Genomic DNA, 18,423 nt, shown 5'->3' with positions numbered 1-18,423 from the left:
TAAGCATGGGTACCTCGACTGGGTGCCTATCTCCAGATCCATATGGAGGAGGGTTGGTTGGATCATGGTTTTGGAAACACCCTGGTTGGTGCTTTCTGGTTAAAATCCATTGGCTTGCACAAGCCGGGACCAGCCTACATTCACTCCAGCCATCACCCCAGGTGTCTGCCACTGGTCTGGCAACTACAGCTTTGTCCATCATCCATCCACCTTGAAACACTTTCAACCAGTACCTCGTTAGCAGCCCACAAGATTCAGTTTCCATAACACTGTCACCTTTTAAACTGGTAAAAGGCACCTGACAATCATCTCCTTTCTAAGTCCATCAGATCACATCCCTCACCTATGTCCATTAAGTACTTCATATGGGCCACGTGCCATGAACCTGCAGCATCATATTTACCAGTTGTCACTGTGACACGTGCTACCAGGCAGGAAGGAACAGCTGATTATTTAAACACAGGGATGGTCATAATCTTTTGATTGGACAGTGTATATGTAGCAAAGTAGGAAATTTTCATTATAGCTCCTTTCAATTTTGTTAAGACATTCACCTGTAGTTGATGCAGTCTTTTTTGATTAGAAAAGCCAGGTTATCCAAAAAACAACTGGGACTGTGAATATTTCGAATAATAGATTTTAAATGTAATTTCTGGTACAAAAGGTAAGCAAGGGTAAAAAAAAAAAGTTACAGTAATTTGCATTTATTATTTACAACACATTTTGTAATTTACATGCTTATAGAGATTTAAAACAACACCAAGTTTTGTGTTTGAAAGATTTTAGTCTTTTTCAACTGAAAATGCTATAGTTATTTCAAAAACATTGATTCACATTTTTCTTTTTATGATTCCACCCATCTAGTAGCAATCTGAAGACCATTAAGGATTTCGGACTAAAGATAAATATGGTAAAAACAAAAGTAACGATGAACAAGTATGCCATGGGAAGGGATATAATCATTGAAGAAGCAGTAATTGAAATGGTGGATTCATATACTTATCTTGGCCAAGTCATTAGTTGTAATAATGATAAATGGCTGGAAGTCAAGAGAAGAATAAATTTTGGATGGATAGTATTCAGGAAATATAGCCACATACTGAGGAGCAATATCCCAATTTGTCTGAAACAAAATAATGAACCACTGCATACTCCCCACCATGAATTACGGAAGTGAAGCTTGGGCACTCACAAAAAGAATGGAAGAGAAGTTGAAAACTACACAGTGAAGAATGGAACAAATTATATTAAGAATCAGACTGTTGGATAAGAAGAGAAACACATGGATTAGGCAGCAAACTCAAGTTATCAAAAAACTAAAATGGACCCGGGCAGGACACATATCTCAACAAAATGATGAAAGATGGACTAAGTAAATAAACAGAATGGTGCCCAGGAGCTAAAATAAAACCTGGAAGACAACAGAGATGGACATATGAAATTCAAGAGTTCGTGAGCAGTAAATGTATGGCCATTACACAAAACAGAAGGAACTGAAAAGTCGCTGGAGAGGCCTTCATCCTGCAGTAGACTGAAAATAGATTATGATGATATTCAGAATAGCTTCCTTCATTTTCAATTTTGTGTTTAATGATGAAACTATTTAGTCATCTGCCAAAATGTGATAACTCGAATTGTCTCGAATTTGTTTAGTCATACAAGCTGACTATTAAATAATTTTTTTTTTTTTATTTGCAGTAATTTATGTAATGTTGATTTTGTAGGGTTTTTTTTTTTTTTGTTTTTGAGAAAACTTTTTATACGTATCACAGCACTGTTGATATTAAATAAGAAATGCTGTGGATGAAATTTACTCTTCTTTGCTTCTTTCATAATGCCTTATGAGTGTAATCATAGTTTTTTTCAAATTAATATGAATTTTGTTTCTTACAGTTAAATATTAAATGTATCAATTTCTTTGAGCGAAATTAGGGGAAAAAATTAAAGCAAAGAAATATTCAATTAATTATGATTTCAGATAACACTACAATGTAATGTTTTAGTGCTTTAACAATACAGGGTTACCAAACCAAAGAAAAAAAATAGGGAAAGTGAAGGAATTAAACATGTTAGTTCGGAAATATAATGTCCACAGAAATATCTGTAGAAAATGTATACAGAAGAAACTTGTATAGATGTGATTTATCCAGGTGATTTATCTTTTTTTTTTTTTTTTTTTCTTAACAGAGTAGCAACCAAATTTTTGAAGTTATGACTTTTGCACTAAGGCAACTAAGAAAATGAGCTACTGCTGTATTGTCTGTAAATTATAAGTATTCTGTAGTAACTTTGCTAAATGATAAACTCAAGTTTCCAAAAGTGAAAAAAAAAAACCCATAAATCTTTCACCAGATACTAACTAAATTGCCAGATACTATAAAAATTGCTTCTATCTAAAAGGGACTTTAATCTTCAGAGCTGCAAGGATGCACTTTTGGAAATACTAAAGCAGATATAATAACAGTATTCTGCAGTAATGTTATATTTTTATAATTGTACATAGAATTGTTAAACTATTTTAAGATAAAAAAAGAAAGCAACATGGTTAGCAGGGAAAAAAATTCTATACAAGTAGAGAAACTCAAGTATTACTGAAGTTTATCAAGTTAGCTTGCATTTATATGTCCCCAATGAAGAATGATTTGGAGATCGGCAGTTAGGGAGCTGATGGTATTGAGTAATTTTGTAGTTACAAGGTTTATCAAACAGGAAGGTGCAGTATAGTATTACTATCAACAGCAGAATGAATGGTCAATAATATATAAAAGAAAAAAGGAAGTGAGAGTATTTAGCGCTCCAACATTTGAGGTTTGAAATAATACACCCATATGCCAAAGGGTGGGATGAATTGGCCACTAGTCGTTATAAGGTAGGAGACACTAATAGCACAGGAGACAGTTTAGAAGGCCATTATATCAAACTCAATTAATGGGCTGTTGGTCATATGACTAATTTTGAATTCCCTCCCCCCTTTTTTTGCTCTAACTTGGACTCAAAAACAATTCTATTCACTGTGGAGTGACTCACTGCTTTTCAAGATAATTTTCGATACAATTTAATAAAAATCAGAGAAGTCACACTGAAAATTTCCATATTGCTTGATGCCCTGATTGAGATGAAATAATCATTTGGGGTTTACACACAACTGGAAGATGATTACTGTTATGTGGATCACTAATTACCGAACTTTCTATGCATGGATATAGAGTGAAGGAACAGATGGAAAGATCTATGGTTGAAGTGGTTCCCATGGTAAAATGCATATAGGTGTAGGAACTGGTATTTAAAAAGGTAAGGTTGTGCTTATCTAATGAAAATTCAATTGTTTGCTCTCTGTTATCCACATGAGAAGATCCCCATAGTGGATGACTGCTATTAAAATCTAATAAGCAGAAAGGAGTCAGCAACTGTAAAGAGAACATCAAGATCTTTAGAATATGTATCAAATTTAGAGAAAGATATATATATTGAGACAAGGGTTATTGAAATTCCTAGTGCAATTCTAACAGCTACAGCGTCCAGGGAGGTCTGCAAGGGGGATATGTCTAGAGGGAACTTTGTTATCTTCCAGAATGGCTGTACCTCCATGAGCAGAGGATGTAGTGTTTCTGTCTCATGTTTGTTTCTCGTAAACAAACGCTGCAGGTTCAAAACAAGTAATTAAGTCATATAATTCATCTTTGATAAATTTTTTAAATGAAGTTTGCTTAAGACAATCTGTTTTGTTTTTAGTTTTCCAGAAAAGGGAATGCCCAGTATCTAAGTCTTCTTCTACACGGATCTTTAGAAGTGGTTCTTCCTGGTTATTTGTGTCATCTGTATCCATATACAATGGTTGTGGTTTCCCAATAGGTTTCAAACCTTTCCGGTTAGTCATGATTTGAGTAGCAAAAGATGTACTAGGAGGAGTGGAAACACGGGGTATTATTAGTTTCATCAGCAATTTTTATTGTGTCACACATGAAAGAAGAGAAAGATCAGATCCATTCAGCTGGATTTAGTAGGATTGAATCACCTGTTTGGGTTGCTATTCAGTGATGTTTTTGAATAGTAATGACATATATGTTCTTTGGTTTTACTGGTATTATTTGTTTTCTAGCTTCTTCATAAGTAACTTCATATTCAAATTTATATTTTTGTATCTTCTAAGTTTCCAGTACTCATAAGTTTTAGAGTAGGCTGGATGATCACCTTTACCATTTGGGAGATTACTGTACAGACTGTTTGTATGTGACCTTTTGACTCGCATTCAGGAAAATTAGTCCCTTTGACTTAGTTTCATATCGGTGAATGACCAAACTTTTGGCACCGCATAGGATTAAGAATAAATGGATAAATATGACAGTTCTTGGCCTGTTATAACGTATGAACTTGGACTTGGCCTGTTATAACGTACGATCACTCATCGGTGAAGACAGGATATTAGAGCTGGAAAAGGAATTAGAAAATGTGAATTGGAATATCATCGGTTTGGCTGAAACAAGAAGAAGAAATGAATCACTTATACGTTTATCAAGTGGAAATCTGCTGTACACCAATGGAAACAGTGAAAGGAGTGAAGGTGGAGTTGGGTTTCTGGTCCATAAAGATTTTAAAAATAACATTTTGGAATTCAAAATGTACATCACCAAGGGTGTCAAGACTAATACTCAAGATTTCTAAGAGGTACAAGCTAAAGATTATAATGATTTATGCACCAACATCGAGCCATGATGATGAAGAGGTTGAAGAAATGTACACTGAAATTGAGAGTCTTCTAGATGAGCAGAAAACCCACTACACTATTATTATGGGGGACTTCAATGCTAAGGTTGGAAAAAGGCAAAACAGTGCAGAAAGAGGAACTATAGGAAATTTTGGAATTGGTGAAAGAAATAAAAGAGGTGAAAGACTTGTGGAATTTGCAGAATCTCAAGGAATGTCAGTAATGAACACTTTTTTCAAGAAAAGGGTGAACAGAAAGTGGACATGGAAGAGTCCAAATGGATTAACAACTAATGAAATTGACTTCATCCTCACTAACAGAAGATATATTGTGAATGATGTTACCGTCCTGAATAAGGTAAATGTTGGAAGTGATCACAGAATGGCAAGATGTACACTTGATATAGATGTAGGAAAGGAAAGGAAAAAACTGACTCGAGTAAATAATACAAAGGTCTTTGAAATAACAGAGGAGGAGAAAAAGCAGTATGTACTGGAAATTAAGAACAAGTTTGAGCTTCTGCAGACTGCTCAGGACCAAGATATCGACGAGGAATATTACAACTTTCTGAAAGTGATAAAGCCCAAGAAACCTATAGGGAAACAGAAATCCAAAGAAGAAAAAATTAGTCAAGAAACACTTGTCATGATGAACCAAAGACGACAAATGAAGAGCAAGAAAAACACTGCCAGGGAGAAAATTGAGTATACTGAGTTATGCAAAGCCATTAGAAAGAGACTCAGAGAGGACATAAGAAGATTTAACACAAGAAAAGTAGAACAAGCATTAAGGGAAAACAAAGGATTTAAATCAGCAGCCATGAGCAGTAATACAGAAAGACAAATGATACTGAAACTGAAGAATAGCGATGGTGTACTTATAAACAGCAGAGAAGGCATAATTCAAATAGCAGAAGACTACTATAGAGAATTATACAAGGAGCGAGGGAATGATACCAGCAGTGGGGAAGATGGATTGCAAAGTAGCAACACATACGACATACCCGATATTCTTCCTGATGAGGTAGAACATGCATTGAAGAAAATAAAGAATCGGAAAGCCCCGAGGGAAGATGAAGTTACTGTAGAGTTGTTAAAATTGGGAGGAAGAGACATAACACAAAAACTGGCAAGGCTCTTCACAAAGTGCATTAGAAAAGGTGTGATGCCTATGCAGTGGAATAATGCAATCATAGTTTTGCTGCATAAGAAAGGAGATAAATCAGAAATTGGAAATTATAGACCAATTAGCTTGTTATCCCATATCTACAAGTTGTTCACAAGGGTCATTACTAACAGATTAGAAAGAATACTTGATGAGAATCAACCGAAAGAGCAAGCTGGCTTTAGGACAGGATTCTCAACTATGGATCACCTTCACGTAATATCACAGCTAATGGAGAAAGCAAATGAATATAAAACACCATTATGCCTGGCATTTGTGGATTATGAAAAGGCATTTGACTCCATACAACATAAGGCAATGTTTCGGACACTGGAAAGACAAGGCATAGATACTCCATATATTATGATTTTGAAGAAAATATATGAGAGTGCTACATCCTTTATTAGACTAGACAAAGACAGTAGCAAATTTAAAATTGAGAAAGGAGTTCGACAAGGAGACACAATATCTCCGAAGTTGTTTACTGCTGCCCTTGAGGAAGCTTTCAGAAGATTAGACTGGTCGCAGAAAGGAGTCAATGTGAACGGAGAGTACCTAAACCATTTACGATTTGCAGATGACATTGTGGTCATAAGCCACGATCCCAAAGAATTAGAGGAAAATCTTAATCAGTTATGCACAGTTAGTAAGGATTTTGGACTAAAGATGAATATGGCTAAAACAAAAGTAATGATGAACAAGTATGCCATGGAAAGGGAAATAATGATTGAAGGAGCAGTAATTGAAAAGGTGGAGTCATATACTTATCTGGGACAAGTTATTAGCTGTAATAATGATAAATGGCTGGAAGTCAAGAGAAGAATAAATTTTGGATGGATAGCATTCAGGAAATATAGTCACATACTGAAGAGCAATATCCCAGTTTGTCTGAAACGTAAAATAATGAATCAATGTATACTCCCCACCATGACTTATGGAAGTGAAACTTGGGCACTCACCAAAAGAATCAAAGAGAAGCTGAGAACTACACAGCGAAGAATGGAACGAATTATATTGGGAATCAGACTGTTAGATAAGAAGAGAAACACATGGATTAGGCAGCAAACTCAAGTAAAGGACATTCTTATCAAAACTAAAGAACTAAAATGGTCTTGGGCAGGACACATAGCTCGAAGACATGATGACAGATGGACTAAGAAAATAACAGAATGGTACCCAAGAGGAGCTAGAAGAAAACCTGGAAGACAAAGGCGGAGATGGATAGATGAAATTCATGAGTTTTTTAGTAGTAAATGGATGGCCAGTGCTCAAAACAGAAGGAACTGGAAAGTTGCTGGAGAGGCCTTCATCCTGCAGTGGATTGAAAATGGCTGATGATGACAGTTCAAATAATCAGTTTTCACAGTACTAGCAAATTTAGGGTGTTGAAGGTAAGTACGACATTCTGAGTTGGGATAAGGTTTCCATCCTTTCAGATCAGTACAGTTGTGCCCCCATATCCGCTGATTCGGTATCTGCAGTTAACCACGGAAAAAAAAAAAAAGCAAAAACTTAACATGTACTACTTGTGTGTCCAATATGATATGATGCTTCCCTTTATTTTTTACAATGCCAGTTTTAAATTGAATAGCTTCCCTTTATTTTTCACAATGTTGTGTATGATTTGGTCACCAACATTATAATGTTTATTTAGATTTTTAATGGATGCACCATTTTCAAACTTTTGAATAATTTCAAGTTTTTGTTTAATTTGAAAGCACAACTCTTGCATTTGCCCATCATTTTCATGATTTCTAAAAAAAGAAAAAAAAAAATCGAAATAATAGGTACACTAATCTCCCAATGGCGAATTATAAGCCAGTTCTTGTCGCTTATTTACGACTTGCAAAATATCTGTTTATACCTATTCTAGTTATTACTTGAATTTTATGATTTCTGGTGTTTTTTTTTTTTTTTTTTTTAAATTTCGAGTCTTGAAGTGTCCCGGTTAATCCAATTCCAGTAAATCGAGTGTATAATTAAATTTTATTATACGTATGTATGTACAAGAAAATCACGTTTTATATATGGGGGTCAGCAAGTGTTCGCTTATATATCCGCGGTTTCAGCCATCCACAGTAGGTCTTGGAATCATCTCCCACGGATATGGGGGGGGGGGGGTCTTTACTGTATTCTTTTGCACATGTGACTTTCTGATCTTTGAGTTTTTATATTATGAACAGTTACATCCATTCTGCTAAGCAATTTTGAGAAGTGCTTAATATAAAGGTGTGGAGTGACTTTTACAAACTTCATCTGTGAGGAGGTTAGCTTTGACAAATAATTTGAATGGCTTGATTGCATGGTTTCCAAGAGTAATCTCTTTACCATTTTAGGAGATTAAGCAGCATTTTGCTTACAGGCTAATTCATCAGAGAATGTATTATAAGACAGGATAGAAAGTTTTGTTGTTTAATATCCTTTCTCATTCTCTTAGTTAGAGTAGTAGTGTCATCATCAGGTTAATGTTCCTCCAAGTGAGACAAGCTTGAGGGCTCTAAAGGAGGAAATTTCAAAGCACATGTTTACTCATTTTGTCCTGAGTGATCAGGAAGTACAAGTTTGTTGGGGAGGGGAGGAACAAAGTAGGCTTTCCTTTCAGGAACTCAGAGATAAGTCAAATCTATTTTTGAGTGAAAATAAAAACTTTTAAAATGAAACAATAATAAAAAAAAAAAAAAAGAAAAAAAAGTCACTCTCTAAATCACACAAAAAGTTGTTTGGCACCCAGGGCCAGACAATGCTTTGTACTGAGTAGTTGTCAATGTCATAGTTGTTTGGAAAGTTCCTGCATTTTAAGGTACAAACAACAGAAACCACATCATATATCATGATGTTCTGTAGCTGTTAGTGAAAGTGTCAATAAAAAGCTTCACAAACAGTTTCAGAATATATGTAGTGAAAAGAACAAACTCAGACTGTATGTACAAGATAAAGTATTAAACTTGTAAAATCCAAATATTGATCCCTGGAATTAACCACTTACATTATCAATATCACTGCTTCTTTCATATGTCATACTATCAAGGGACTCACGAGAACCACGTCGGCTACTATCTTTAGAGGAACACCCACGCCTTTTCTCTTTCGATATAGCTGTCAGTTCTGTACCTAAGTACTGTGTTGCTGATTTTCCCTGTCTCACCCCTTCCAAGACCTATATTTGTGATAAAAGAAAAAAATACAAAATTAAATTTTACATTTAATTCAACTAAATGTCCACTGAATTTAATTTTCACTTGCAAAATGCCACCAAAATTCAGAATATCATGGCAAGGACTGTTTTAATTTAACTTACAAATATTTATCCAAACTCTTTAAAATTTGATATACTTCTGTGCAATGACTTGGCTAAAGGAAAATTTTGGACATTACTGTACAATTATATCTTCTCAATTTAAATTTATGCTCTTTGTATGTCATGTGACTAAGTATAAATAAGCCCTTACTCTACACATTTTTTTTTTTTTAAGGCAAACACCTCAATTATGCCACTCCCCACAAATGCCTGGTTTCCAAACACTAACTTACAGAATGTATGATAAATACCTTTTATGACATTTATCATACAGTCTGTAAGTTAGTATGTATGATAAATACCCCTTTATGGCATTAATGAATAAAGTCACTTTTCTAATCCTCTCCAAGAATGATCACATATTTCCTAAAATAGGGTTTCCAAGCCTGTATGCAGTACCTAAGATGCAGTCTAAACACTGCTTTATACAATGGAATAATTGTCTCTTTCTCTACAGGCAAAATTTACACACAGAACCCCATGAGCTGTTAAAGGAGTAAATTGACACTGTTCAGAGAACTGTATAGTGATTCCAGGATCCTTTTTATACATTATGTAACAAATTTTCAAAAAAAAAAAAAGATTCTCTTTATCTGCATACTTTAGTGTTTTGTTATGAATTTGGATATTCCAATTCAGAATATAACCTAAGTTTTTGAAAACCACCAGTTATTTGCCTGGAAATCAAAGAAAAGTAAATATGTAATAATATTATTAACAATGTTTAACTTCTTCCGTACAGAAAAGAATATTAATTTTTATTACAATTAACAAGCTAAAAAAAATTGAAAAATTAAGAAAGCAAAATTTGAGGTTAATAAAAAAAAAAAAAAAAAAAAACTCTCTTATAAATACACATTTGAATATCTTTTGTGATTGGTCATTGTAATCATCCCACATCCTTGATACAGTTGTCTGTCACAGTTTCATCCCACCTTCTTTGGTACTTTTCAAACAGAATCTCTCCCTATTCTCTTTGCTAGTATTGTCCAGATTTGGTTTGAAATAATCTTGGTGGGAATGGAAGTAATAGAACTGGACTGACATTCTGCATCCCAATTTTTAGCAATTTTTAATAAAATCAACCAGTTCCTTGTAATTTCTCTTAAATGTTACCAAGAAAGCCATTCACTACAAGGCAAAATGATTGCCAAGCATTTTGCTTAGCATCCAATGTATGCTTAACTTGTGAACCAATAAATGTCACTTTTCACTTTTGCATTGGACAATTCTGGAAACATATTGTATATACGAGGTGCTACACAAAAGTTCCTGAAATGTATTTATAAAATGCATTACACTCACTCTGGGTTTTATTTGCCACCTTTGAAGTAGTCTCCTTGAGAGCTTAAACACCGATCCCATGATTTGAATGCGCCCCGAAAGTCCTTCTTTGCCATAGTGTTCAGCACCGGCTGGGATTTGGTTTGGATATCCTCTATGCTGTCAAAATCCTTCAGCTTGATTTTCATTCTTGGGAAGAGAGAAGACGTCACAAGGGACTAAGTCTGACAAGTAAGGGGGGTGGGGATGATTGTCACGTTGTTGGATGCCAAAAACTGCACCACAGCAAGAGGTGTGCAGGCCGGCACGTTGTCATGATGAAGGGCCCCAGTTCTTTGTGTGCCACTTCTCTGGACGTTTCCTCCTGTCAGCTTTCCTTAACTGCATCAGGAAATCGCAGTAGAACTTTGTGTTGACAGGCTGGCCAGGAGGGACGAGTTCCTTATAGATAATCCCATCAATTTCCAAAAAAACTGATCAGCATGGACTTTGCATTGCTCCTCATCTGTCGGGCTTTCTTCGGTTGGGGGTGAAGATGGGCTCTTCCACTGGGATGATTGTTGCTTGGTTTCTTGGTCATACCCATATACCCAACTCTCGTCACCAGTGACAACTGCAGAAAGGAAGTTTTGATCACTCCTGGCCCGCTCTTGAAGATCTCTGCCAACTTCCATGCGATGCCGCTTTTGGTCTTCACTCAGTAACCATGGTACAAACTTGGCCGCAATCCTTCATGTTCAACTCATCTGACAAAGTCTGCTGACACGTGCCGTATGATAGTCCTACACCTACAATGCCACAAATGTCGTGGATGGGTCACCTGTGGCCCTCACGCATCGGCGCTTGAAATTTTGTGACATTTTCCGGGGTGGTGCTCGATGATGGACGCCCAAAGCGATTGTTATCATTGACCGACATTCAACCGTTTTTAAAATGTTTGAACCAATAGTAGGTCTGCGTCTGGCCTAAAGCAATGTCACCAAAAGCTTGTTTCAATTTCTTATGGGTTTCTGGTGCTGTACTGTTAAGGAAATAAACCTTGATGCAAGCACATTGCTCTCTCACATAAGCCATCTCAACAATCACAAACTACGCAAAACACACTGCCAAAAAACTGTGCATAAATATTTTATTTTTTTTATTTTTATTAATAACAAGATACACAACAGGTAACCATTAATGATGTATTTGAGAGCAGAATAATGAACATAGTTGACAATAATAATAAGGAATCCAACGATAAGATAAACATTGATATAGATTCAAACATTCAAATCATATGTATAAAAGAGGTATCATTAAGTTAAGTTACTGGTAAAACAAATAATAAATAAATTAATCAGATAATAGGAAAATAATAAAACAAATAATAATAATAATAATAAACTACAATAATTAGATGAGAACTAGTCACTATGCAGTTCAAGAAGAAGAAAACTTGTGGATGGAGTTCATCAGTGATTGGGAGTTGTCAAAAAAGTTAATGAAAGAGTCATTTGCTGATTCTGTTCAGTGGACCGAACTTCTTAAAGTCAGTGGTAGCAGGGTCAAGGCAAAACAGCATAAGGTTCCTGACTTGTCTACAAGGAGCACTGAAGTTGATCTTACTAAAGATATCATATGCTTCATAAGTTCCAGTGATTACTTTGGATGGATGATTACTTAGAAGGATGATGTCAGCAATAACTCTTCTAGTGCACAGAGGCCTCAGATGAAAGTAATCACACAGTGATTCATAATACACTGAGTGATAAAATAGAGGATTACGGAACGTAAAGTAATGGACAAAGTTTCTTTGGACTGCTTTAATTTTGTTAATTAAAGTCTTTGTGTGAGGATTCCAGATGGGTGAGCTGAATTCAAGGATTGGCAGAACAATAATTTTATAAAGAATAACAATCTGTAGTTTTTGAACTTGTAGGTGTTCCGTTTGATAAATCCCAGTATTTTGAATGCTTTGCTTGCGATTTTAAGGGCATGGGCATCAAATTTAGCACTGCTGAGAAGAGAATTCCTAAGTCGTTAACTCGGTCACATTTTTCAATGATCACAGAGTTAATGGTGTATTCCATATTTATTAGTTGTGGAGATCTGCAGGATGAGAAAGAGGTTACTTTGCACTTCGAGGGGTTAGCAGACAAGCCATTCAGAGATAGCCAGAGAGAGAATTTATTGAGGGCACATTGAAGCTGTTGGGAATTGGTAATCTCCTTCACTGCTGAGTAGATCTTAAGATCATCTGCATAGAGAGCAACTTGAACATTGGAAGTGCTGATGAAAGAAGGAAGATTATTTATGAAAACAATGAAAAGTAGAGGACCTAATGGTTTTTTTTTTTTTTTTTTTTTATGAAAACCCCAAACACGAAAGGTATCAAAACCTATAGTACTTAGTACCGTGCATGGGTTGAAAGAGAAGTATGGGGGGAGGGGGATGCCGGAAACTTTGCTCTAGAGACTAAACATGGGTTTCACCACTTCAAGCCTCCAATAAGCAAAGTGGTGGTATTTCACCGGTTGATGAAAGTCATCTACCACCTTGGGGGGGGGGGAAGTCTTGAAGTACTCCACTTAGTGGTATAAAATGGTCTGAGTTCACTTGATTGATGATAACACTCAAGGAACGATGTGTAATATAGCTCCGTAGCCATGAGAGCAAAGGGTCACGGATACCATATAGCTTAAGTATTCAATGACTCTATCCAGCCCAATGCCACGTGGCACACTGATTCACAAAGGATGCATGCAGTGTTACCCAGTGCCACATGTACATACTAGACGTAGTTCCCACACAACATTCACATTTCGGGAACATTTGGGTAGCACCTCATACTTGAAGGTGTGACCTTGAGGAGAAAATGCTTAAATAAACTGTTTGACTAATCCCAGCTTGATATGTATGTATGTAGGTAGTGGTGGAAACAAGACTTTCTTGGAACTAAGGAAATTTCCAACATTGTGTGCGCCAGGCTGCAACTCAATTCTGGCAGACTATTCCTTCTGTAGTGCTGATTTTCTATACACTGCTATCACAGTGGTAGAAAAAGCAAGGGAATTTAGTGAAACCAACTTGCAAACCAAGAAGGAAACTCCATATTCCTCCCATTTATACTAGTCATACTTTATCTTCCTCTAACATATATGCTTCACATTCTACAGCCTTCTTTAATATGAACAGAATGTGCCACAGGAATTGATGGATGTATCTTCCCATCGTGAATCAACATAGCCTACAAATTTTTACTTGACCTGTCTATGAAAAGATGCCACTCCTCTGGATTGTGACTAATACCGTTTTTTTTTTTTTTTTTTTTTATAAAGACCAATCAAATCAAGAGTAGCACAGATATTCTGCAATGGTGTAAAAGTATAAATGACATGTCTTTTCATTCTGTATGTGGATGTTTTGAAGCTATGATCCAGCAGATTCCCCTCTATTAAATTAAATGTCACGAGCACTGCACTGGATTTAGTTAGACCCAACTCATCTCACTCAAAAAGTCATCCAATTCTTGATTAGAGAAATATGGTGCTTCATCTGATCAGGTTTCTAAGTTGTAATTCCAATTATCCTGTTCACCAGATTCACTACTGTCTGGTGAACATGATAATTCTGAACTCTTTTCTATACAGTGGATTGGCAGATCTTCATGTGGCACCAGAACAGTAGAGGATAGTATGTTCAGATATACTACAGCTTTTCAATCCACAGACTTTTTACAACTTGGTATATCCACCACACAGAAAGTATGCAGATGTCATGATGGGCTCTCCATCTTTGAGGTACAGCAGAAGCCACACACACACATACAACTACCACTGTCACTCTAATGTTGACCTGCAACTGCCATAGCAGACATGAGGTGCCCACAACTGATTTTATGCTTCACCTGCTTCAGATGTATATATCATTTCAAATGGAAGTTCTGAGAGAGGGCTATGCTATAACTGCTCAACTAACAAGTTTTTAATTGCCCAATGATTGAGCAATTACAAACTTGTCCTTTGAGGCAAATTACAAAATTGTCCTTGGAGCAACTGTTGTAAATAGAAGAATCTTTGTATCTCCAATCTATAGGAACTTTGCTTAAATCCATGGATGCTCTTTTATGACAGCTAAAGGCTTGTTTACCTCTTTTGATGCACCTTTCAATATAAGTTGATACACTCCATCAGCTCATGGCAACTAGTTCTCTTTTAATTGTGAATTTCATTCTTACTTCCTTTTCTGTTATCATAAAATCATCCAAATCCCAACTGGTATTATCTAAGCCACAGTTATAGAAATTTTATCATGAATGCTGATGAAAAACAGTTCAACTTCCTGGTAATCAGTTCAGAATAAACTGGCTATTGAACTGCATAAATCTGAAGATGGACCATAAGATGAAAGTTTATTTAGAAGAGGTTTATGCAAAAGATATTCAAAAGAGAGAGAATCTTTTATTGCACCACCTTCAATTGTAACAATTACATGATCGGATAGTGATGCAATGTCCCTTCACTGCCAAAAAGGCCAGGGGGTTGCCTCAGAAATATCAAATATAACTACCCGTGTTCCACTGAACTACTTTTTAATGGAATTTGTGTAATGATGAATAACATAAGCCAAAATATCAGCAGTGAATTGATACTGGCAGAATATATATTGGCTATCTATCATTAATCAGATGGAAAGTTTCAAGAGGGTTGGTAGTTGATAAATTCCCCATTACTTTGGAAAGAGTTGAAATACAGTAGGATGATAATTGGGTTGACTAATAATTCATCACTGCTTTTTTCGACATATGGTACAAAAACTTGGCATTGTGTTGGGGGGAGGGGGTGGCTGTCTGATAAATTGGGATTAGAGAGTAGCATCTTTCTTGTTGACACAAAAGGAACCCATTGCGAAAATTTGTCAGAAATCATAAAATCATTCTTGTAAACTTTATATCATTTCTAACTATATCGAGAAAGTTAAAAATATAGCATAAAATCTCTACATAAAATTCCTAAAATCAAAACTAAACAAGTTATCAGCTAATGCCCATTAAATGAGGCACCCAATATACTAAATCAAAGAGATATATTAAGCAGTTATATCCTATTCTTTTGTTGAATATGTTCTTAAATTTATTTATGTATTGTGTTCATTTATTTATGCTATTCCTTTATTGCTATCTATAGATGGTTAAATTTGTTGTAATTAACTGATCAATAGGAATTAACATCTCTTTTTTGAAAATTTAAATTTTTATTCAGGAAGGAGATTGTGGAAAGTCTCACCTCTTTCCTTGCTCTTAAAGCGCAATCTTCTAATGTCTCAGCAGCTTCATATTTTCCTTGCCTTCTATACAAAGCCCCAAGATTCTTGAGAGTTGTAGCTACTGTTGGACTACATTTAGATACAAATATTAAATAGAATGTAATATTCTTTCAGAAATAAAATTAAAACAAAAATTCTATGCATCTGTTCATTTTTATTTGAGAGACTTAAGTGACAGAAACTAACAATTTAAGATGTGATAGAGAAGTTTCCAGATTGTATTAAGGGAAAAAAAAAAAAAAAAAAAAGTTGCTGTCCAGGTATTGTACAGCCGGGTGGGTAAAGTGCCTGCCTGGCAACCCAAAGGTCGCAGGTTCAAATCCTACCTCGGGCTTGGATCAGAGTAGAAAATGCAAAAACATTGGGAGGTGCAATATAGCCACAGAAGCCAATGCACCAACAACTAACAAAAAAAAAAAAGGCATTTTACACTCTCATGGTATTCCAAAGTAGTTCCCTTGACACTTAATGCAGCAAGTCTCCAGCAATGTTACCATTGCTGTTGTCCCCAATTTTTGATCCCATACACTACTGCCCTATTAACTAAAGGTCATTTTTATGGATTTTTGAAATGTCGTGAAATCTCAGAGCTTTCAATGCCAATTTTTATTTTAAGAACAGGAAATCACAGGGACTAAATCTGAAAAATATGCAGAATGAAGGTTCACAGTTATCTCGCGCTTAGCTAGAAACTGTTTCACAGTTCAGTTTGGCATGTGCAAGCCTACAAGCCAAGAGCAAGTAGATAATGAATTTTGACACAGAAAGGACATAAAATGCTGTTTAATGACATATGTGGACTTTTTTCCCCCACACAGTTTGAGAGAGAGAGAGAGAGAGAAAAGTTATTTGGTCTTTAGGAGCATTAGCAACTAAGGCCATATTGCTCCGGGAATATGCGGTGGTAATTCCCTGACCTTTCCGCATCCTCCGTATTTGGTGGTCATGGGCTCGAACCCCGGTCTAATCAAGAAGAGTGTGCTATGCACTGCTGCTCCTTCCCACCTGGCTATGGAGGCGCCGAGAGAAAAGTAAAGTGTTTCAGGACAAAAAAGACTACGGTTCATATGGAGTTTACTGTAAGGCTAGAAGTTGACTAATTCATGTGAGTAAAGGTATTAGGAACTTATTGCATAAATTAATTCATTAATATTTATGTAATCAAAAAGGTTCCTGAAAATTTTAAACTTATGTGACAATATATGATTCAGTGGAAGAAGGAGAAAAAAAAGATTATCACTTGCCACTTAAAATTTCCAGTAGCATCACCTGCAGAATAATTACACCATCTGGAATACTCATCCAGTGCAGTGCAACATGAGAGAATCAGCTTATAGTGATCATGATTATTATGTAAAAATCATGATCACTATAGAAAACTTTCTTAGAAAACTTGTTTGCACACAACTGAGGAAAGTTTCGCGAATTTGTCCAAGTGGACAGAAGAGTGTTAAATTAATGATGGCACAATTGAATTATTAAAATTGATTTTAATAATCAAAGTAATCAATTATGCAAATAATTTGATTGCAAAATCAAAAACAGCAAAATTTAAACAAAAGAGGAAACGATAGTGGAAGGATCTGAACTGACATTACCAAAGCTAAAGCTTAAGTACTGCAATCTCATGCAGCTGTCAATCTCTGTGTGTGTGAGTGTGTTCCCTTCCCCCATACATCAGATTTCAGATTATGAGTTTCTATTCGATTATCAAAAATCGATAATTTATTATTCAATTATGATCTCTCAATTATGCCCACCACTAGTTCTAATGATCTTCCCACTTAAAAGGAGGTGTCTGGAGCACACTATTATACTATATTATGACATAAAGCAGTACATATTTATAAAGTCTCTTTCCAAAATTCAGCAATGAGTGGATTTTTATTTATTAATTTATTGAAGAATTTCTTTTCTGAAAATTTCATAGCTGTAATAATGATGATTGGTAATGCATTAATATTAGGAAAAGCATTTTATACTACTGAATAAAGTGAGGTGCCACAATGGATAAAGTGGAATACATATCAGTGATTCAGTTCCTCTTTCTGCAAGGAAAACACCCAACTCAACCACAAAGAACAGAACAGAACAGGAGAATGATGCACCAAAAAGGGCCTTGCAGTTATGTAAAATGATTGCATACAATGCTAAATTACTAAATAAGTAGGCGCCTCCGTAGCCAGGTGGGAAGGAGCAGCAGTGCGTAGCACATGCTTCTTGATTAGACTGGGTTCGAGCCCGTCACCACCAAATACGGAGGATGCGGAAAGGTCAGGGAATGACCACCGCATATCCCGGAGCAATATGGTCTTAGTTGCTAATGCTCCTAAAAACCAAATAACAAACAAACAAACAAACTAACTAAATAAGTAATTAAATTATTAATATCAGCTGTGTCCTGGAGAATTTAATGCCCTTGATCTCACAAGCAACACTAATATTTCAAAATAAAATTGTATTATACATGTATGTACAATACAGGTTAAATAATAAATTTTGAAATTATTTCATTCATGTTCATTATAGTTTCAAAAGATAAAGTACTGCAAAGTTTCCGAAGTTGGGTTTTGTAAACTGAATTTGTAGCTTCAAATTCTTGCTCATCAGACAGAATTTCATAAACGGAGTGATTACTATGCCATATATATCAATTGGTCTCACA

General features: G+C 35.6%; 1 protein-coding gene across 1 annotated transcript in view; it reads right to left on the bottom strand.

Moving 5' to 3' along the window:
- Positions 1-18,423, bottom strand: part of LOC150084902 (kinesin light chain-like) — a 172,916-nt gene that overhangs the window by 6,867 nt on the left and 147,626 nt on the right. The window contains exons 11-12 of the mRNA XM_090376696.1: positions 15,719-15,827; positions 8,856-9,026 (exon numbers count right to left, since the gene is read on the bottom strand). Of these exons, the coding sequence (XP_090232822.1) occupies positions 8,856-9,026; positions 15,719-15,827 (280 nt within the window). The remainder of the gene's footprint in view (positions 1-8,855; positions 9,027-15,718; positions 15,828-18,423) is intronic.

This window comes from Mastigoproctus giganteus, chromosome 6, assembly GCF_048544385.1.
Source record: "Mastigoproctus giganteus isolate SK-2022 chromosome 6, ASM4854438v1, whole genome shotgun sequence".
Taxonomy (NCBI): Eukaryota; Metazoa; Arthropoda; class Arachnida; order Uropygi; family Thelyphonidae; genus Mastigoproctus; species Mastigoproctus giganteus.
The sequence above is the reverse complement of the archived record's forward strand: the minus strand, read 5'-3'. Positions and strand labels throughout refer to the sequence as shown.